The sequence below is a fragment of the Mirounga angustirostris genome, unplaced genomic scaffold, assembly GCF_029215605.1.
Source record: "Mirounga angustirostris isolate CCGP_5_RB_7025 unplaced genomic scaffold, mMirAng1.0.hap1 SCAF_6, whole genome shotgun sequence".
Classification (NCBI taxonomy): Eukaryota; Metazoa; Chordata; class Mammalia; order Carnivora; family Phocidae; genus Mirounga; species Mirounga angustirostris.
In genome coordinates, this window is record NW_026991714.1 from 136,011,185 (window position 1) to 136,034,862 (window position 23,678).

The window sequence follows — 23,678 nt, forward strand, 5'->3', positions numbered from 1 at the left end:
AGTTTTTAAAAACTGTTCTTAATGTGTTTAATTATATATTAAGTAGCTCTAGATTTATATGTAAACATATAGCCAGAATTTATTAAAATACGTTTATCTTTGAATATCGTAATTATTTTATGGATGATCTTTTTATTGAGGAATAATTGACATTATATTAGTTTCAGTTGTACAACATAATGATTCAATATTTGTATATTGGGAAATGATCACCACACTAAGTCTAGTTAATGTCCATCACTATATATAGTTACAGAATATTTTTTCTTGTGATGAGAACTTCTTAAGATTTACTCTCCTAACAACTTTCACATATGTAATACAGTATTATTAACTATAGTTGCCATGCTGTATCTTACATCCTAATGACTTATTTATTTAGTAACTGGGAAGTTTATACCTTTTGACTCCCTTTACCCAGTTTGCCACCTCCTTTACCCCTGGCAACCATCAATCTTTTATCTTTGAGCTTGGTGTTTTGTTTTGATTCCATATATAAGTGAGATCATATGGTATTTGTCTTTCTCCATCTGACTCATTTCACTGAGCATACTGCTTTCAGGGTCCATTCATGTTGTCACAAACGACAAGATTTCATTCTTTTTTATGGCTGAATACTGTTCCTGTGTGTGTGTGTGTGTGTGTGTACTGAAATTTCTTTATCTCTTCATGTGTCAACACTTAGGTTGCTTCCATATCTTGGCTATTTTAAATAATGCTGCAATGAACATGGGGGTGCATATATGTTTTTGAGTTAGTGTTTTCATTTTCTTCAGATAAATACCAAGAAGTGGGATTGCTGAATTGTATGGTAGTTCTACTTTTAATATTTTCAGGAACCTCCATACTGTTTTTTTTTAAAAGATTTATTTATTTATTTATTTGAGACAGAGAGAATGAGAGAGAGAGAGAGCACATGAGAGGGGGGAGGGTCAGAGGGAGAAGCAGGCTCCCTGCGGAGCAGGGAGCCCGATGCGGGACTCGATCCCAGGACTCCGGGATCATGACCTGAGCCGAAGGCAGTTGCTTAACCAACTGAGCCACCCAGGCGCCCCCTCCATACTGTTTTTAATAGTGGCTGCACCCATTTACACTCCCACCAACAGTGCACAAAGGTCTCCGCCCCTTTTTTTAATATCTTCACCAGCAGTTGTTATTTCTTGTCTTTTTGATAACAACCATTCTGACAGGTGTGAGGTGATATCTCATTGTGGTTTTGATTTACATTTCCCTAATGATAAGTGATGTTGAGCATCTTTTCATGTACTTGTTGGCCATCTGTATGTCATCTTTGGGAAAATGTCTATTCACATCCTTTGCCTATTTTTTAATTGGATTGTTCTTTTGCTATAGAGTTGTAGGAGTTCTTCATATATTTTGGATATTAACCCCTTATCACATATACAATTTGCAGTATTTTCTTGTGATGGGTCATCTTTATTTTTGTGTATCTATATTCTCTACAGTGAATGAGTTTCACATTTGTAATAAGGAAAAAAGGAGGAAAGAAATGAAACCTGATTTTTTTCCAGTGATTTTATTTATAGTGAACAAACTTTAGGTCCAGAGGTGAAAAGTTAATTGGCCATATAGCCAATTTATGGCTGAGGTATAGGAATCCAGGGGACTTAGATTTCCTGCTTCCAGGTGTAAGTGTTCTTTCTATTGTATTATACTACAGCCTTTTATCTTTGATGAACTATTTCAACATAATTGTGGTTCTTTATAGTCTAAATGTAGAATTTACTGATTCCATCTATACTTGTTCATAAATATATGTATCTTTTATGATAATTCTTTAGAGATATATAATAAGTGAACTAGTGGGAATTCAAGATAATCTTATAATCTTAAACAGGTATAAAATTTATTGTTCATTATTTCAGTTATATGAGATTTAGCAGTGGTAATGGTATTAATTCTGAATGTTCTGTTTGTAATAAGAGGCTTAGAACACAGCAGTCCAGGTGGTTCATTAGTTTTTGCATTTGGTGATACATTTTTATGGATGTGATGTTACTGTAACGTTGGCTTGGAAAGGCTTGTTTTCGTGAAATAAAATTTTGCCTAGGGGCACCTGGGTGGCTCAGTCGTTAAGCGTCTGCCTTCAGCTCAGGTCATGATCCCAGGGTCATGGGATCGAGCCCCGCATCGGGCTCCCTGCTCAGCGGGAAGCCTGCTGCTCCTTCTCCCACTCCCCCTTCTTGTGTTCCCTCTCTCACTGTCTCTCTGTCAAATAAATAAATAAAATCTTTAAAAAAAAAAAAAAATTTTGCCTAGAGCTTTGCCTTAATTTTTCTTCAATAGCATGACAGATATTTAATAAAAAATTTTTTTAAAGAAGTCAAAATGAAACCTGATATTTTCCTCCTCATAAGTACCAGTAGTAAATTTTTTTAATGAAAATGCTTTATCAAGCTACTAAGTATTAGTAGTTAGTAAGTTTAAGTGTTATAATGAATAGGTAATAAATGTAAATATAATAAAAAAAACTTGGTTTTCAAATGGATGTTTGCTACTTGGAATTTCTTTTACTGATGATTTTGTGTAAAATGAGACAATCCATGTATATTGCAGAAAAATTTAAAAATACAGATTAACAAAAAGGACATAAGATAATCCTACCACTTGAGAGGTAGCATCACTGTTAACACATTGGCATACATCAGGGGTACTGATGGTTGTGGTCCTCTGTTGGTACAAATAGCCCCAACAAATACAGTGTGGTAAGAGTTGTTATCGATGAAAATGTATTTTATATGTAGATTTGAAAAAGCAGGAAGAAAAATAGTGAATCACTGGCATATATTTCACATTTTTCCCTGCATGTAGCTAGCTATGTCTAATTTTTTTTTTTTTAAGATTTTACTTATTTGACAGAGAGAGAGAGACAGCGAGAGAGGGAACACAAACAGGGGGAGCAGGAGAGGGAGAAGCAGGCTTCCCATGGAGCAGGGAGCTCGATGCGGGGCTCGATCCCAGGACCCTGGGATCATGACCTGAGCCAAAGGCAGACGCTTAACGACTGAGCCACCCAGGCACCCCACCTATATCTAATTTTTAAACAAAATTAGGATCACACTGTTTAATCATCTGTTTTTATTCAATGAGAAATGTATTTTTGCCGTCTCACAAATTTTTAAAGTAAAATTGTGGATACTACCAATTAGTGTTTTAATGATTTAATTTGCTATCTTCTTAAGACTTTTTCCTTTCATACTTTATTGCTCAGGGTCTCTAGAATTGCTGAGCTTATCTGGTTTCCTCATGGGCTGTAATTCAGTGTTTCTTCTTCCCTTGTGCTCACGAGCATCCACATTTTATTGTGTGATTTCTGTATATTATTGTGAAATGGGGAAAACCTGTTTTTCACTGGGACCTTTGAAATCTCAAATGTTGGTCTATATAGTGTATTTTTCCATATCCAATACAGATAATCACATAGGGAACAAACTTCCAAATTAACCTCAAAATAAAAAGGTTAAACTATGAAGACTTAGATTTTTCGTTGCTTTTTAATTTTTTCTTTATTTGGATATCAAAAAGGGGAATAAGGTTTTATGTTTAAGAATTTTCTTCCCACAGGGGAGGTGTGTGTGTATATGTGTGTGTGTGTGTATATATATATATATATGGAGCTTTGTTTTTGTGGTTCTACCGTGGTTACTTCTTTTTTGTCTTTGCCAGGACAATCAGTTGACATCACTTCCCTTGGATTTTGGAACTTGGACCAGTATGGTAGAATTGAATTTAGCGACCAATCAGCTCACAAAGATTCCTGAGGATGTGTCTGGTCTTGTTTCTCTTGAGGTGAGTATGAAAGAGCATTTATTTAGAACTCCTTAGACCCTTCTGCAGTTATCTTGCTTATAAAGTTTCCAGTTAAAATAAGCCATTTCTGTTGGGGGAAGATCATAATTAGAAATGTTGGAGCTCTCTCAAACATACAACCGTATTAGGATGATGAGGTATTAACTTAATCTGGACTCAGTGCTTCTGAATTGCTCTTGCCCACTAAAAGTTGGTAGGTATTAACTTAATCTGGATTCAGTGCTTCTGAATTGCTCTTGCCCACTAAAAGTTGGTAGGTTTGAGTGCTATAAAGTATCTTTGAAAGAAAAGGTCTTTAAAATTTAGCATCTTTTACTGCCTTCAGCTCAGGTCATGATCCCAGGGTCCTGGGATGGAGCCCCACATCGGGCTTCCTGCTCTGTGGGAAGCTGCCTTCTCCCTCTCCCACTCCCTCTGCTTGTGTTCCCTCTCTTGCTGTGTCTTTCTCTGTCAAATAAATAAATAAAATCTAAAAAAATTAAAAAGAAAATTAGCATCTTTTAGAACATAGTTTTTCCCTTTACTCTATTTAAGAATCCTGCACTTAATGTCTACCAGAATGATTATGGAGTCCTCAGACTGGCATTGAGGACCTTTTCTATGATTCTGGCCCACTTTTACACCCTAATTACCCATGTATGCTCTTATTTAACTAATTAGATTATTTTCTTTGTTTGAAATTTGTGCATATTTCTAGCCCTGTATACATTCAGTCTTCTGCTTTGTTTTAAAATTTTACTTATTTATTTGACAGAGAGAGGGAGAAGGGAGTACAAGCAGGGGGAGTGGGAGAGGAAGAAGCAGGCTTCCCACTGAGCAGGGAGCCCGATGTGGGGCTCGACCCCAGGACCCCGGGATCATGACCTGAGCCGAAGGCAGACACTTAACGACTGAGCCACCCAGGTGCAGGTGCCCCTGTACATTTAGTCTTATTGTTCTCAGTATCTAGATTGCTCTCTTCTCATCCCTTTTTTTCCTTTTAAATTATTTTCCATAATTAAAGATCTGTCTTATTGTCCCCTCCTTAGTCAAGGATGAATTCTCCTGCTTCTGAGTCCCTGCAATTTTCATCCTTTTGATGAAAAACCTTACTACTAATAAATATATATATATTTTTAAATTTCCTCTGTATCCATGTTTTTAAAAATATAATTTCTTTTTTAAAATTATTTTATTTAGTAAGGTAAAATAGTAAGGTGTAATGGTTAAAAAGCATGAATTTTGAAGCAAGACAGATCTGGGTACAATTCCACTTTTATCTCTATAGATTTAAACTTGACCAAGCTTTAGTTTCCTCAGCTGTGAAATGAAGATGATAGTATTTTCCTCAGAAGGTTGGAGTTAGGATTAAATGTGATAATGCACACAATGCATTTAGTGCCTTGCAAGTAGTAAACTCAGTAAATAATAGCTGTTGATTTTTTTGGTCTTACTACATATGTTTATTTTATTATAGGTGGTATAACTTTGCGGGGGAAAAGGTGGGCATAAAACATTAGCCAGAACCTTATGTAGGTCTTCCCGTTCAGTGTTCTTTTCACTATCTCCATACCCATTATAGTCTCCCTACTCTCACCACCACCACCGTAATTTCTCTGAGAACAGGAACTATCTTTCTCAACTACCTTTTTCTCTCTTCAGTATATTAGAGGATGGCTTCCAATGTAATAAATATACCATAAATAATAACTATTATATATTGAAATAGGCAGTTTAGAAATTACCTCCCTAAAAATGATGGTTTGTAAGGGGTTTTGAATAAATAAGTGGTTTCCTATCAGATAAACATTTGTAACCACTCAGTATCAAAATACCATTAACTATATGAATTTTAGTGCAAGTAGTTAATTTTATATTTTTTTGTTATATGGGTAAAATTAAACTTTTGCTTTCATTAGTTTTGACTTAAATAGAATCTCTTTTATTTCCAATAGCTATGGTGACTTTTTTAAGAATAGTTAGTTAAATGTTATATAAGTGAACATTACTCTTAAATATTCACTCTTTAGAAAATTAGCAGTTTAATAAATTGTAAGCCACACAATGGTAATATATAATTCCATTTCATGAGTTACCATACACTATCACTAATTTCTCTTAGGTTCTAATATTATCAAACAATCTTCTAAAGAAGCTTCCCCATGGTCTTGGAAACCTTAGGAAGTTAAGAGAATTGGATCTAGAGGAGAACAAATTGGAATCGCTGCCAAATGAAATTGCTTATCTTAAGGATTTACAGGTAAAACATTATCCTGATGATTTTGTAGTTATATGACTAAAGTTTTTAGGGTACATTCCAAACTGCACAATTTTCTTACGAATTTGATCTAATTCTTTAGAGATTTTTTATTATAGCATTAAGGCTGAGTTTTGTATTTCTGTAACCTATCTGCTTTTCACTTGCTAACAAATGATACACTTCGAAAGTAAAATTTATTGAGTGATTCTTACCTAATCTAATTTACCTATTAATTTATCTTAGTTTAGTAGACGTACTATTTTAAATTTATATCAGTAGTAGGAAATACATGTGTAACTATCTTTTATTTTGTTAATCTTTTAGAAATTAGTCTTGACAAACAACCAGTTGACCACCCTTCCCAGAGGCATTGGTCACCTTACCAATCTCACACATCTAGGCCTTGGAGAGAACCTACTCACTCATCTTCCTGAAGAAATTGGTATGAACCATTTGGATGCCTGACTGTACTAATTTGCTCTTGTGTGTTCAAGCAGTATTTCAGATAAATAGGACAGATCTGTTTTTGTCACCTGATATTACCTCAGAGTCAAGATTCTCTCTCTCTCTCTCTTTTTTTTTTTTTTTTTTAAAGTAGAGTACCAAGTTGTTGGTTGGTTGGATAGTTGGTTTTGGTTAGGTTTCCTCATGGGGTGTTAATATTGCATTTGAGAATATTTTAGCCTACTTCTATTTCCAATACGTTTAACTTTATTTCAGAAGAGTTATATTTCTTCCATTTAAAAATTACACAAGCTTGAATTAAGCTAATAATGTCTTATGCCAAAAGAACATTTCCTCATGAGGTTTTAGGATTAATTTTAATATTTGATTAAATTAATATTTGACAGTACTTTGAAATTTTCTAAGTGTTTCATACCCATTATTGCATATAATCAATGTGACTACCTTGAATTTTAGGCAGTGCAAGTTGCAACCCCATTTTACAAAGAGAATTGATCAGTTGAGATTACATTGTAGTTCTTAAATTAGTAATTCCATGTATTGTGTTCTTCCATCTATACCATGCTGTTTCAGAGGCCCTTTAGATTAGTGGTTAAGAATGGGTTTGGAGTTATAATGTAAATTATATTTTAATTTAAAAAAATGGTTTTGGGGTAGAGTAGATATTTCAAAATCTGGCCATGCTGCTTATTGGCTTTATGGCTTTGGAAAAGATATGGAAACTCCCTAAGCTTCAAGTTTTCTACCTGTGTGAAGTAAGGATAATAGTAGTAACTTCTCATAGTTAAAATTTTAAATGTAAACATCCGTTGCCTTGGTAGCCATTATTTTCATTAGTCTTCTGCCTACCAGTATCAAATACTACAAATTTTGAAGTTTAAAAATTAGAAAACACGGGAGGCAGCTTCATTTCTAGTATGTTTATTCATCTGGCCTCATGTGATTGCCGGAGACATTTGCCTAGAAAGTGTGAGTATCCTGAGACAGTCTAAGATAATTTTTTTTAAGATTATTACGTAAGTTGATTTTTGGCTTATTGCCAAATACGTGTAACTCAGTGAAAGATTTATACCAAGTAACAAAAATCCTTCCACATGAGAAATTTATTTAATAAAAGAGATCATCACATTGTTTATCACAGGGAAGTGATTATAGGCACCGATTTACGATAAACTTACCTCTGGAGTTTTGAAAAAATACATACCAGTGCCAAGTTGTCCCAAACAGAATCTTTGGAGATGTAGCATGTGTATTTAAAAAATGCCTTCCAAACTTGAAAACTGACCATAAAGGAAGAAATTCCGAAATTATTTAGTTGGTATGGAACATGACCTGGACATCAAAGTTCTTTACATCAGCCCCACTTGATTTGAATATGCAGTAAAATTGAAGATCTGTGGTTGTAGAGTTTTAAAACTAAGAGAAGAGAGTAAGAGGAAATGTGTATTCAGTATATATAAGGCCCAGGATAGCATCATGCCCAATTGAACTTCTAGAATAGTAACTAATTTTTTAAAAAAATAGTAATTGATTTGATTTTTTTTTTTTTTTAACAGGTACACTGGAGAACCTAGAAGAACTGTATTTGAATGACAACCCCAATCTACATAGCCTTCCCTTTGAGCTGGCTCTTTGCAGCAAGCTTTCAATCATGAGTATTGAGAACTGTCCACTCAGTCACCTTCCACCTCAGATTGTGGCTGGGGGTCCTTCTTTCATCATTCAGTTCCTAAAGATGCAGGGTCCATATCGTGCCATGGTCTGATACAAATCTGCTGGTCCCACACACTGTTCAAAAATAGACTGCCATTAATGTTTCATATCTATATCTGTATCTATTTATGTAGATATTGATATATTTGGCAGATTTATAAAGACTGCATTATGTGTTTCTGCTAATAGAGGAATCATAGCCATTTAGATTTTTTTTAATTCTGTACAAAAAGCTTATATAAGTTTTCTTTGCTGAATTTGATGGATGTTTTTCTGTTGTGTAATATGATATGCCAGTTTGCTAAAAACATTTGCCAACAAATTATGACGTTATTAAATTTAAGGGCCAGAGGTAGTATAGTTAGATATACTTTCTCTTAGCAAAAATAATGGATAATTTTGTTGCAATTTTTTATATACATTTTCCCCATACCAATTGTCAAATCATTGTAGTATTATAGGCCCTAAAGGTAGAATTTTTCTTTAACTTATTTTGAAATTTGAGATTTAAATTTTATATATTGTTTACAGTCAGAGTAAATCACTGTTTTTTGTTTTTTCTTTCCTTTTGGTTTGATTTGCTCTGTTTTAATCAGTGAAATCTAGTTTATATCCTCTGCTAAAGAAGTTGCAGCAGCTGGTTTAAATATTAAAAGATACTTGCTTGTTGAAACAACTGGCAAGTGAAAAGATACAGTCAAAAATTCTAGAATTCTTTTAATTGTGTTTCTCTGATCACTTGTAAAGCAAGATATCTGAAGTGAGTCTTTAGGTTGGGGGGAGGGTATTGAGACCTTTTCTAGTATAAATATCTTTTCTTAAGTTTGGGGGAACAGAAACTTGTAGTTTGGAAGAGTTTTCACTCCTGAAAGTTGCAGAATGACAAAAACTAACAGAATAATTTGGCAAAAAAAAAGATACACATAAACACACACATTCTATATATGTATATACAATGCTATATAGATATGTATTTATTATATCATAGACTACAATAGGTAACTTTAAGGATTTCTCCCTAGCCTTGTACAATGAAATGAATGTTTTTCTTTGAACACTGCAATATATGTATGTTTCAAGGTTATTTAACAGTGTACTATGGTTTTATATCTTGACTTGCCTTGTACATCTTTCAGTTCTGGAATATCTGCGTCTAAGCACAATATCTTCACACTGTGCTATATTGCTGCTGAACTAAATGCACTTTTCCCCACATGTGGGGCACTGGCTTCAAACAATTCAGTTCAGTACCATTGATTTTAATCTCATCTTTCCTTTCTTGGTAGCTGTTAATACAATTATGGAAAAGAGGCACATTGTATAGAAGCCATTGATAGTTCAGTGGAAGTTCTGTAAGATGTGCATGTGCTATTTGATATGTTTTCATTTGCTTTACTGCTTTTAAGGCTAGCAGTACTGTAAGTGTGTGCCCCTTAGACAGTAATCTTACTTTTGGTGGTGTTATTCTAAGTCAGTTTAATTATTGGAAGAGACAGAGCAAGTGCATTCTAGATATCATCCTAAAAAACACTTCATTCATATAGTGAATATTATGTATAATTAAGTATTGCTGCTTGGTTTTCTTTTTTTTTTTTTTTCTCCTCCATTTAGATGGGCATTGTGTTTTAAATAAAACCATTTTTGAATTGACGCTCTATTAAAATAGAAATTTGGAGTGTTTTGCTTTTTCTGGCACTCACAGTCAGGACTGAGTTTGAGGTAGAACCTGTATTCATAATTGGCAATTTTTTAAGGAGCAAGTAAGAAATGGAAGGCAGGTGAAGATATAAAACCCTAGAATGCTTAAATGTGCTGTAAAACTATTGTAGATGTCACTGGATTTTACCAAGTAATATCCTTTCTTCTTTTTTTCCATCTACTGTGGCTTTTCAGTTAAAATTTTGTTTATAAAAGGAATTTGTTTATTACAGCTCTATATACCTTTGTGTATGTGTGGTTTTTTAAAAACATTATATCCAGGTGTGTTTATATATAAAAATGATGGAACTTGAAGTTTCAAGGCAGTAACCTATTTTTTTTTTTTTGAGAAAAAAGGTTGTTGTTTCTTAAAAATGAAAATAGATTTGGTTTTTGAAACATTTTGGTTCCCCTACCTTCATTTATGTTAGTCTGCAACAGAAATGCAGAAGGATCACACTCTTACAAGTAATGTTACAGGCAAACCATATATAGCTGAGGACTATAAAATTTTTTTAAGAAGTATAAAACATATGTCATTTTTATGGCTGCCACCTTGTAAGAGCCAATGAATTTCATGACTTCTAACAAGAAACTAAAATGGACTCTTAATCAAGATATTTAATATTTAAATAGTTTGAATATATTAAGGGATATTGTTCAGTGACTATATATGAGCTAATACTTTTCCTGAAACCAGTGGGACTAATTGGCATATCCAAACATTTTCCTTTCTCTTGAAATCAGGTTGAGTCGTTGCTCCATAAGGCTCAGTAAATTAAAAAAAAAAAAAAAAAGGAATGTTATAGAACGTTACATTGGAAAAACATTGCTCTAAACTTTGCTTTTTGTTAATATATAGTAGCAAAACAGCAATGACAATGTTAAACAGTCCTTTTGTGGTAGTATAGTACTTTTTAAATCCCAAATGATCATTTCATACAGAAAGAAGGGGAGATGCTAAATAATTTATGGACTTGATGGATACGCATGAAAACAAGATAGAAACTCTTGAAGGAGAAAAATACACATAAAACATTTATTTGTACTTATATTAAAAGGTGGATGATAAATTGGAATGAGCTCTAAAAATGTAATTGCATATTTCTTATTTATCTCATTGTAAAGCCTGAGTCATTTAAAATGGATGAATGGTTATACATCACAATTTATATAGTCTTTCTGTGATAACTTTTGTTACAACTTTTGCTTTTCATGTCAGTTATTGCTAGGCCATGCATATTGAGTCCAAACTTCAGATCACAAAATTTGTAATTGTTTATCAGCAAGAATGGGTTGTGGTGAAAGTACATAAAATGGGACATTTTGAAATGGAAGGGAGCACTAACAGTCATTATGTTGGGCCAAAGAGCCATGCATCAGAACTGCCTCTGGAAAACCAAGGTTATATGGTTACTCTTGCATGATTAAAATTAGATGAAAACAAATGGCACAGTTTATAAATAAACAGGGGAGTAAATTCCTGAAATTTTCAAATTTCACTAAATGAACAACTTACAAAGAAAGGTTTCCTTCTGCCTATACCAAAGGATAAGAAAGATGGTATGCCAAATATCTTCACTAAAACGTTTCTCTTGCTCTATATTTTTTATTCTTTTGGTTAGTTTAGCCTTTAAGAGCCAGTTTGGGCAATTGGAAGACATGTGGCCCTGTTTGGTTGATTTTCACATCTCTGAGAATTTGAATATGTAAATGAATTATGATGTTGATTTGGTATATGAGAGGATATCTTTTTTTTTTTAATTTTATTATGTTAGTCACCATACAATACATCATTAGTTTTTGATGTAGTGATCCATGATCCATTGTTTTCGTATAACACCAGTGCTCCATGCAGTATGTGCCCTCCTTAATACCCATCACGGGCTAACCAATCCCCTCTCCCCCCTCCCCTCTAAAACCCTGTTTGTTTCTCAGGTCCATAGTCTCTCGTGGTTCATCTCTCCCTCCAATTCCGCCCCCCCCCCCATTTTTCCCTTCCTTCTCCTAATGTCCTCCATGCTATTCCTTATGTTCCACAAGTAAGTGAAACCATATGATAATTGACTTTCTCTGCTTGACTTATTTCACTTAGCATAATCTCCTCCAGTCCCATCCATGTTGATGTAAAAGTTGGGTATTCATCCTTTCTGATGGCTGAGTAATATTCCATTGTATATATGGACCACATCTTCTTTATCCATTCATCTGTTGAAGGGCATCTCGGCTCTTTCCACAGTTTGGCTATTGCGGACATTGCTGCTATGAAAATTTGGGTGCATATGGCCCTTCTTTTCACTACATCTGTGTCTTTGGGGTAAATACCCAGTAGTGCAATTGCTGGGTCATAGGGTAGCTCTATTTGTAAATTTTTGAGGAACCTCCACACTGTTTTCCCAAGTGGCTGTACCAACTTGCATTCCCACCAACAGTGTAAGAGGGTTCCCCTTTCTCCACAACCTCTCTAACATTTGTTGTTTCTTTCCCTGTCCATTTTTGCCATTCTAACTGGCGTAAGGTGGTATCTCAGTTTTGATTTGGATTTCCCTGATGGCTATGATGAACATTTTTTCATGTGTCTATTAGCCATTTGTATGTCTTCTTCAGAGAAGTGTCTTTTCATATCTTCTGCCCACTTTTTGACTTGATTATTTGTTTTTTTGGGTATTGAATTTGAGAAGTTCTTTATAGATCGTGGATACCAGCCCTTTATCTGTCGTCATTTGCAAATATCTTCTCCCATTCTGTGGGTTGCCTCCTTGTTTTGTTGACTGTTTCCTTTGCTGTGCAGAAGCTTTTTATCTTGATGAATATGAGAGGATATCTTGAGTGTTGTAATATAAAGAAAGTATTAAGATAATATTTTATAAAAAGGTACCAGTACTTTGTTATTGACTGGAATGCCTTCTTAACCTGATAACACTAATTCTAAGGAAACATTTGTGGGTTTGTTTATTTATTTATTAGTTTTTTGAGAGTGTGAGAGTGAGCGGGGTGGGGAGGGGCAGAGGGAAAGAAAGAATCTCAAGCCGGCTCCACTCCCCAGTGCTGAGCCCGACTTAAGCCGAAATCAAGATTCGGACACTTAACTGACTGAGTCACCCAGGCATCCCTGTGCAATTTATTTTTAACATTGAAATATAAATACATTTTTGGGGAGATTTTTAAACTCTTAAAACTGAAGTTGGGTCATTATTACCCTTAAAAAAAAAAACAACTTTATAACCTTGTTAACTCTCCTGCTGACATATACATTCTAGATATAAACTGTTTTGAATGTAAATTCTTGTTAATGATCAGGACTTGAGCTGGATAGTGATTTATGGTTTTTTAGATTGGGGACCTTTAAAGTTTGATAGGATGATTACGTCCATACTATTAGTGTCTGGATCATTAAGAGTAGTGTGGGCAGGGCCATCACGTGTAGGTTTTGCAGGCTGTGCAGTGTGCAACAACACTGCATGTTGGGGGATGTATTCACATCATAGATTTGTAGATTATGGCAGTTTTTCAGCAGATGGCAGTAAAGTGCCTTGTTGTAACAAAATCAGCATATTATGTCAAATTTCTGGCAGGTGGAAGTAAAGAATCTTGAGGAAGGAGCATTTTTTTCTTCCTCATTTGCACAATGATACTAAGTGGGCTAGTGGGGAGATTCAGTCTTTGTGCAGATTATTAGAGCTGTATCCTAACAATCCTAATAATTGAATAATATTTAAATGACATTATAAGCATTTTGTATGTCCTAGGTGCTAATGAAAATGCTCTTGGAAAATCTAAGAGGGGCTTTATCAATGACACTATTAATTAGATTTCATGTTATTAAGTTACCTTTTATCATTACTGATATTATTTATATGGAGAATTTAATCTTCCACCGGTCTAGTCGGGCTTAATATACAAATACCATTTGCTTCAGTTGTCTATACAATTTTCTTTAAATAATTTTGTAGAAATTATTATTCAGTAAATCTGTCTAGCTAGCTAGCACTTAAAACCTGGTGCCCACTACTAAAGGGAATGTTATGTATGGCTCGAATCTTTTTTAAATACTTGTCTTTAATAGAAAAGTATACTAATATATAATCTTTCCTTGTTTAGTGTTTTACTTTTCTCACTTCAAAACTCATTTTTAGCAGAGTTCACCACGCTGTCTTGTAATTGCTAAATAAGAGTGTAACAAATATTTTGTATGATGAATAGATGAATAGTGTCCTTTGATTATATTTTAACCTGCATGTCAGAACTTGTTTTTAATTAGGTACATGATAATTTGCACAGTACAGAGTTTATAAGGTATAGAACACAGTTACAAGATAGAACACTGCAAAAATGATAGTATCTGAAAACAATATTTAACAGTTTTGACTTTTCTCCTAGTAAAGCTCAGGCTTCCACTGATGTTTAACAGGGTTTATGCTGTGGTGAATACTTAGCTATTCTGAATTATGATTCAAGGTCAGAAGGTATAAAACACCTGTCAGAAAATGTACTTTTCACCTGAATTATATTGCTGATTATTTTGACCACATAAAAATTATCTTAATTTTTTAGTCAGCCATTCTGTATTAAGGTATTCAATATAAATAATGTATTTGTAAATGTTTTCCGATTGAATCTTTTAAAAAATTTCCAATGCTACATATGACTGAAATTGGAACATGAAATCAATCTTTGCAGTGTCATCGAACAAAATGTGGAACTAAGAGAGGTGACTCTTCACGACCATTTAATCTTCTGGAAAACCATGGAACAGCAAATGGCATCCATAAGGTATACAAAAATAGGTGCAAAAAAATGCGACAAAGCGTTTTATGTGGTCAAGAGTTAACTTCAGTATAGTTATTTATCTTGTTTACTATATAAAACCACAAACTGGGTTTTTTTTTTCTGTTTTGGTTTTTCTATTAGGGTATATAATGAATATATCATGGAGACATTGAATTATTAGAGGTAATTCCCTCATTCTCTGAGCCTTCCTGAGAAAATGCATTTTCTTTTGTAAGCTTTCATAAGAAAGTCTGCTCTACCATTTAGGATGTCTTAGTAACTAAAGGTGAAAATAGAGCACAAGACTCCTAGAGAAGGAAAGTTGGGATATTGGCTAATAAAGAACATTATTTAAATTGTGTTGTTAAATGTTCATGAGAACAAAATCCATAAAGGTAAAGGAGACCTTACCCAGTGGGAACTGTCTAATTGGCTGAAGAAAAGTTACCAGGGAAGGTCACAAATATTAGTCCTATGCACAATGTGATATAACTGTCATCTTTCCTCCTCTAATATTCTTGGATATGTATTTCAAAAAAACACTCTGGCTACTTTGAGAAGAATGGTTGAAGGGAATAAAAACTGGAGGCCAAGCAGCCAAATGGGAGGCTGTTAGAGCAATCCAGGTGAGAGATGACAATGACTTTGGGATTGTAGTAGTGGGGATGGAAAAAAAAAAAAAAGCACCTACGGGGGTCTTAGGAAGACGTATTAGTAAGACTTCATGATTGCTTTGAAAAACTGAGAGAATCAAAGGTTACTCCTAGGACTGTGGCCTTAAGCATCTGGATGTTTTTACTAAACTGTGGAACTTTGTAGGAGGACCAGGTTCTTTTAGTTTGTTTGGGTATAGGGAGAGGCTGTGTGCTCCTACCTGTGGGACCTCAAATGGAGATGTCAAGTAAGCATTTGGATAAGTAAGGCTGGTGCTTAGAAGGTTAGACCTGGAAACAGAAGGTCCAGCATATAGATGATAATTGAAACAAGAATTTCCTAGGGAGGACATGTTGAATGGGAAGAGAATGGAATCCTCCAGGATGGAATCCTGGTGAACTCCAACATTTAGCTTTTGCATAGATAGGGGGTGCCTGGGTGGCTCAGTTGGTTAAGCAACTGACTCCTGAGTTCAGCTCAGGTCATGATCCCAGGATTGTGAGATCAAGCCCCACGTCTGGCTCCATGCTCAGCATGGAGTCTGAGAGTCTCTCTCTCCCTCTGCCCCTTCCCCTGCTCACGTGCACTGTCTCTCTCAAAATAAACGATTGAAGTAGCTGTGGCAGAATTGGAAAGGAAACCAGGGTCTTTAGGAAATAGCCAATTTCATTCAGAGTTCACTTTTTCTAACTTCTCAGTATATTCTGCTTCAATATCATTTTAATTTCCATTCCAATTTTTCCAGGGCTCTGCACTGTCCAAAACCATTGCTATTTACTAGCCACATGTGACTGTTTAAATTTAGATTAAAATTGAATAAAGATTTGACTTAGAGGCACCTGGGTGGCTCAGTCCATTAAGCGGCTGCCTTCGCATGATCCCAGGGTGCTGGGATCAAGCCCCACATGGGGCTCCTTGCTCAGCAGGGAGCCTGCTGCTCCCCCTGCCTGTGCTTGCTCTCTCCCTCTCTCTCTCTCTGTCAAATAAATAAAATCTTTAAAAAAAAAAAAGATTTAACTTTAATTCCTTAGTCACCATAGTCAACATAGGAAGTTCTCAACAACCATAAGTGGTTGCTGACTACTATGTTAGTGCAAATACAGAACATGTCTGTCCTCACAGAAAATTCTGTTGACAGTGATTCTTGTCTATAACCACTCTTTCTGCATAATTTTCAGCCCTGAAGCTTATAGATAAAAGCTTATAGGTAGATTATACCAATTGCTTGTTCTTAAGATTGGGCCTGTGTACAATATTCTCTCCCCAAAGAATTGGGTGGAGGGTGCCAGATAAGGAATGTTAGGAGCAACTCTTCATGGTCTTTCCAATAATCTTAGGTGATTGTTTATAGTCTTGTTAAATTTGATTCCCTTATATCTTGTCTCTAGAAATGTCACCTAAAGATTTAACTTGTTTTCCTTCATTTAAAAAAGTTACTCTTCTTTTCCATATTCTAATTAGTCAACCTGTTTATGGTGGTTTTTCTCCATTTATGCTATTTAACTCTTTCTAGTTAATCTTCTGGAATAGATTAGACTTTAGGTAACTGGCCAAATTTATACATTTTTTATAGAGATTTTATTTATTTGAGAGCACAAGTGGGGTGGGGAAGGGCAGAGGGAGAAGGAGAAGCAGGGAGCCTGATGCGGAGCTCAATCCCAGGACCCTGGGATCATGACCTAAGCCGAAGGCAGATGATTAACCGACTGAGCCACCCAGGCGCCCCTATACATTTTTTCTTTTTTAAACTCATCTTTGATCAAGACTGGCTTACCTAGTCTAGCTAAAAAACTAGATTTTCATGGTCTTAAACCTGCTTGCAAAAACCAAGCCCAGGAAGAGAATGTATTTGGGAGGGGCACAATTTTAAAATGTATACCAAAAGAATCTGACTTGAAAAGAATACCATTATAAAATACAAAAATACTTAGATTAAATTTAAGTGATTAGATTATTGGTTCTTTAATGACTTCTGTAGATTGATGCAATGAAACTCATTTATTCATTTATTTTTATTTCAATTTTAGGTAGTTAACTGTAATACTGGTTTCTGGGGTACAATTCAGTGATTGATTCATCACTTACAACACCCAGTGCTCATCATAACAAGTGCCCTCCTTAATACCCATCACTCACCTAGCCCATCCCCCACCCACCTCCCTCCATCAACCCCCAGTTGACAACTCTATCGTTAAGAGTCTCTTACGGCTTGTTTCTCTCTCTCCTTTATCCCCCCTTCCCATATGTTTGCCTTTTTCTTTATTAAATTCCACATGTGAGTGAGATCATATGGGATTTATCTTTCTCTGATTGACTTATTTCACTTAGCATAATACACTCTTAACTCCATCCAAGTCGTTGCAAATGGCAAGATTTCAATTTTTTGATGGCTGAGTAATATTCCATTATACATATCCATTCATCAGTTGATGGACATTTGGCTTCTCTCGATAGTTTGGCTATTGTTGATAATGCTGCTATAAATATCAGGGTGCATGTATCCCTTCGAATATGCATTTTTTGCATACTTTGGACTAATACCTAGTAGTACAATTGCTGGATCATAGGGTAGTTCTATTTTTAACTTTTTGAGGAAACTCCATACTGTTTTCCAGAGTGGCTGCACCAGTTTGCATTCTCACAAACAGAGCAATGAAACGGTCAACTCTTAAACTATTGTTTTTAACTGAGATCTTTAAAAACTGGGTAATAATTTCTCCTTTAAATTATAAGTGCAACAGTGCCTAATGAGAGAATATATATATTATAAATATTACCTTCAAAATTAGGCATTGTGAATGTCCAAATCTTTTAAAATATTTCACTTTATTGAATAACTATGTGGTTACTAAAATTTCCTTCCTTTGGGAAGAATCTGAATGCTTGGATTTTTTTTTTTTATTGCTAACTTTGAAAATTAGAAAACCTAATTTTAATATAATTTATGGGAGGGAGTTTTAATGCTCACTATTTAAGCATCTAAATGGCCATATTTCTTATGATAGAAGTAGCACTCAGAATGCTTGGAGTTAGCCTTTTAATTTCTAAAGTGTGAAGATATATGCTATATGTTTATGTGAGTACATCTATATGAATATGAAAAGAGTAAAAGCATAATGATGAAAACAAATGAAGTCAACTTTGTTTTAAGTTGGGTGGCCAATTTTGTTTGGAGGGTCATGTTTTGCTGAATTTTACTAAAGATTCCATGCATTTTTTTTTAAAGATTTTATTCATTTATTTGACAGAGACAGAGAGAGGGAACACAGCAGGGGGACTGGTAGAGGGAGAAGCAGGCTCCTCACGGAGCAGGGAGCCCAATGTGGGACTCGATCCCAGGACCCTGGGATCATGACCTGAGCCGAAGGCAGACGCTTAACAACTGAGCCACCCAGGCACTCCAATTCCATGTATTTTAACTAGCACTTTCCTGGTGCAAAACAATGATCTTGTCAAACACATATTACAGACAGAAATTTTCACCATTGAGGAGGTCACAATGTAATGGATTTCACATCTATTTGAGTAATCTACTTTAAAAAATTAGGAATTGCTGATTTCATTCAATTTTTCTAACCTCCAAAGCACCTCCCGTTCCTGCTTAATAAAGGCATCCTGAGGCAATTGAGAGCATTGATTGCCATTTAAAAAGTACCGATAGACTTTGGTTTATAGAGAATAAAATATTAAATGAAGAGTTATGGATGATCCTGGGTTTGGAATGATTACCATTTTCTTCTAAAATGTTTGGTGACTTATTTTTTCCTTCTGTGAACATCAGCATAGATGCAAGTAATCTATACATTTTAGCCTTCGATGTCAACTTCAGAAGAACATCGTACAGTCAAGAATTCTCTAACCCCTAATTTATTCAGATTGCAGATGAAAACTAAAAAAATTTTTCTAGTTTTCGTACAGTAATAACCTATTGCTACTTTCCCCAGGGCATAACACATTCATTTAGTGTTATTGTAGTTGAGATATCTGAGTATCTGGGTTTATTTTTTTCATTCCATATACATATACCGATACACACTCTTCGTAGAGAATAGATTTCTCCCACTTTTTTTAAAGCACATTGGAATACCATGTAGCATACCAGCTTTAAAAAAAATACATGATTCTAAAATATACAGGCTGGGTGACTCAGTCTGTTAAGCGTCTGCCTTTGGCTCAGGTCATGATCCCAGGGTCCTGGGACTGGACCCCGTGACGGGCTTCTTGCTCAGCAGGGAGCCTGCTTCTCTTTCTGTCTGCTGCTCCCCCGGCTTGTGCTTGCTCTCTCTCTCTCTCTCTCTCTCTGACAAATAAAATCTTTTAAAAAAATAAAATACACAAACTTTTCTACCAAGGAAACTCTTTAAAACAAGTTCTAGGTTCAACAAGAGTTTGCTTGTACCTAAGTGCTTTGGCAGTTATTATATAACTTTTCTCTACAATATATTATTATTTGTCCAAGACTGAATTTTAAAATTTAAAGATTACTAGAATTCCACTGAGGATTGTTAAGGTATTTTGAACCTTTAAAAACTTGACAACCTTGGTAATCCTTTTTTCCACTTAATTGGTTTTGGTTATAACCGTTGAGGTTTTTTTTTTTAAGGATCATTTGTATATTTTAAGTAATTTCATTTTTCCCTTGCTGTTCCTTTGACTTTTATGTAAATCTGGCTTCATTATATTCAAGATGAGGGAATAGCCAGGGTAATTGAATGAGTTATACACTGATGCAGGATCATGTCAACATTGAAATTAGAGCCTGAGTCTTCTGACTCCTTCATATTCCTATTACTTCACTGTAGCCTCCCCATCTGAATCACATCATGTATACTGCCAGGGGTGAAATCAGCTAACTAGGTGAAAGCCAGATTAAACAACACTTTTCCTCCATTAAGAATCTACTAAAACCATGTGTTATGACAACCATAAATTTGAACAATTTAGATTGAGTTCCACACTTCTTTCCTTTGCATCCTTTTAAACCAAATGCAAGGTATAAGCTAGAAGCAAAGTGTTTGACTTAAGTCTACAATGTATAATTTATATTATCAACTGCTATTTTTGTGTGGGTGGGTAATTTTTCATGTTGGTTATAGGTGGAAATATTTGCTAATAAAATTTTTGTTTTGGGTAAAGTCAAGGATCAATGACTTTAGGTTTGGGGGTTCAAAGAAATTACATGGACCATCCCTGTCTTTCAGGTAAAATAAGACATTTTAAGATAATCAAATCCAAAGACTTGTTAAGTCAACTAGCTAATAAGTAGTATAGTGGTACTGGGGACTACCTCTACTAGTTCAATGTTCTTTTGATTTTATCATGTTGATTTTGTAATATTGTATGATTCACTGTGAATGCATTTTCTTTTCTAAAGGTTTAGCTTTGGGAGAGAGATGTTTGGAGCTGTTTGAGTAGTAATTTAAAAAGGGGGCCTCCTGGCTAGCCATCCTGATCAGTTTAAATGAATCCAAGGGAATAATGGAATGGCAAGTCTTGCAACCAGATTGCATTTACTTCCAAGCCCATAGAAACCAAGTGGCCTGTAAGGTATAAATCCAAATTAAAGTTCTCATAGTTGCCTTTTGAGACATAGCTGATAGAGAAATCTGCATCCAAGTTCATTTGTTTTTTATATCCAAAACTTAGGTATGAAGAAATGGTGTATATTCATTAAGCAAATATTTGAGCACTCAGAAACATGCCAGGCACCTGTCTAGATGTAGGATATATTGGTGAACAAAACAGACCATAGTAAATGAAATTTACATTCTAGTGAGGCAAGGCCAGTAGTAAGCAGTAAGTAAATTTTGTAGTCTATTCAAGGTTGATAAATGTTATTAAAAAGCAAAAACTTCCAGTATCTGGTCCAGCATGTAAGGAGCTTGGAAGTTGTCAGTCTGTCCTAACAATAAAGACAGCTAAACAAACTGAAAATCAACAATTCTTCTTAGATTTATAGGAGAATTGGAAATCACAGGGCAACTGGTGCTCCTCAAATTGGAGAAATGGTTGGATATGGAGAATCACGGTTACCAGAACAGATACCCAGAGCAGATACCCATAAGCATAAACCTTTATGGAAACCAGTGTTGGGTTAGGAAAACTTAAACTGTAATGCATGAATTGCTGATGGCTCAGTGTGGACAAGTCTGAGAGTTAAAAAATCCTAGCAGCCCAGTCTAAAGGGGGCCCCCACACTTTTTATTTAAAGTTTTTACCTCCAGAAGCCCTAGCAGGTTCTTACAGTGAAGATTGGAGAATAATTTCCTCATCTGTCCAGCATGGGGAGGGGAAAGTGAGCCCTTCTGAAATATACTGAGAGCATTTCTGTTCTTAACAAGCCCTGCCCTTAAGAGAAACTATTTTACCGGAGATTAACCTGCTGAGGTTTTATCAGAGCCTAATTGACCTGGGGGAAGAGAAACACCCAACTACAGGCTCCTCTAGCTTTTCATGTAGGGGAATAGAAATATCCAAGTGTAGCCTTCCTATTCCACTGAAATGGTGGGGGTGGGGGAGGAGAGGACCAAGAAGTATTTATTTCCTTGTCACAACCCAGGACCACAGGCTCACTAAAAGACCTACTCAGGATTATGGGACACTTTCCTTCCCCCAACATCTTAGCACCACATCACCAAGACCTATTTGCATTAGTTCCTTTTACCCAATACATCATGTTTGGCTTTCAACAAAAGGTTGCAAGGCATATTAAAAGCAAAAAAACCCACAACATTTTGAAGAAACAGAGCCAACATCAGAACCAGACTCAGAAATCACAGGAGTTTTTGAACTGTCAGACAAGGAAGTTAAAATGCTAATGGCTCAAATGGAAAAAGTGGACAACACGCAGAAATGGAGTAATGTAAGCAGAGAGATGGAAATCCTAAAAATGAATTTTAAAATGCTAGAAATAAAAACTAATAGAAATGAAGAATGCCTTTGATGGGCTAATTAGATGACACAGTTGAAGAAGGAATCAGTGAGCTTGAAGGTCAGTAGAAAATATCTAAATGAAAAACAAGGAGAAAAACTACAAAAAGTACCTAAGAACTATGAGGCACCTACAAAAGATATGATATATATTAATGGGAATACTAGAAGAAGAAGAATACTTGAACAATAATGATGGAGAATTTCCCAAATTTAATGTCAGACATCAAACTACAGATCGAGGGAGCTCAGAGAACATCAAGCAGAATAAATGCCCTCAAATCTATACCTATGCATATCATATTCAAATGACAGAAAAGTCAAAGATAAAAAAATCTTGAAAGAAACCAGAAGGTAAAAACATCTTACCCATGGAGGAGCAAGAAGAATTACATCAGACCTGTTTTTGAAACCATGGAAGAAGAGAGTCAAGTATTTTAAGTTTTGGAGCAGGGGAGCCCCTGCCAACCTAGAGTTCTGTACCTTGTGAAATTATTCTTCCAAAGGAGAACTACTTTGTCACACTAAAATTTAAGGAATTTGTCACCAGTAAACCTGCTTTACCAGAATTGCTTAAAGAAGTTCTTAAGAGAGGGAAGGGAAATGATATAGGTCAGAAATTTAATCTACATAAAGGAAGAGCATTAAAGAAGAATTAATGAAGGTAAAATAAAATCATCTTTCTTATTAATTGGTCTAAAGATAACAGTTTGTTCCAAATAATAGCAACAATGTATTTGGTGATTATAGATTATGGATAAGTGAAATGAAAGACATCAGTGTTGTAAGAGATGGGGGGATGAATTGAAAATACTCTGTTATAAAGTGCTTTACCAATGAGGTGACGTGTGATTTGAAAGTGGACTTAGATTAGTTGTAAATGTATATTGTAAACTCTAAGGCAACCACTAACAACAAAAAAATTACACTTGATATGCAAAGAGAAGAGAGAAAATGGAAGAAATCCTACAAAATGCTCAATTTAGACACAGAAGACAAAAGTGGAAGACAAAACAAGGGCAATGAACAGAAGTTTGATATTAACCCAACTATATCAATAATCACTTGAAGCATCAATGGTCTAAATACACCAATTAAAAAAGTGTCACAGTAGACACATATTAAAAGCAAAAGGATGGAGAAAGATATACCATGCTAACACTAATCAAAGTTAGAGTAGCTATATTAATTTCAGACAAAGCAAACTTCAGAGCAAGGAGAATTATCAGTAATAAGACATAAAAATGTGTAAGTGCTTAACAATAACATCAAAATATGTGAGGCAAAAACTGATCTAACTTACAAGGAGAAATAGATCAATCCACTATTATAGTTGGAAACTTCAATACCCCTCTATCTCTAATGGACAGATTCAGCT

General features: G+C 35.1%; 1 protein-coding gene across 2 annotated transcripts in view; it reads left to right on the top strand.

The window, feature by feature from the left end:
* SHOC2 (SHOC2 leucine rich repeat scaffold protein) overlaps positions 1 to 10,184 on the top strand; it is a 93,558-nt gene extending 83,374 nt beyond the window's left edge. For both annotated transcript variants that reach the window (XM_045878804.3, XM_045878805.3), the window contains exons 6-9: positions 3,688 to 3,810; positions 5,933 to 6,070; positions 6,395 to 6,512; positions 8,092 to 10,184. In XM_045878804.3, the coding sequence (XP_045734760.1) occupies positions 3,688 to 3,810; positions 5,933 to 6,070; positions 6,395 to 6,512; positions 8,092 to 8,300 (588 nt within the window). In that variant the 3' untranslated portion in view covers positions 8,301 to 10,184. The remainder of the gene's footprint in view (positions 1 to 3,687; positions 3,811 to 5,932; positions 6,071 to 6,394; positions 6,513 to 8,091) is intronic.
* The last annotated feature ends 13,494 nt before the right edge of the window (positions 10,185 to 23,678 follow it).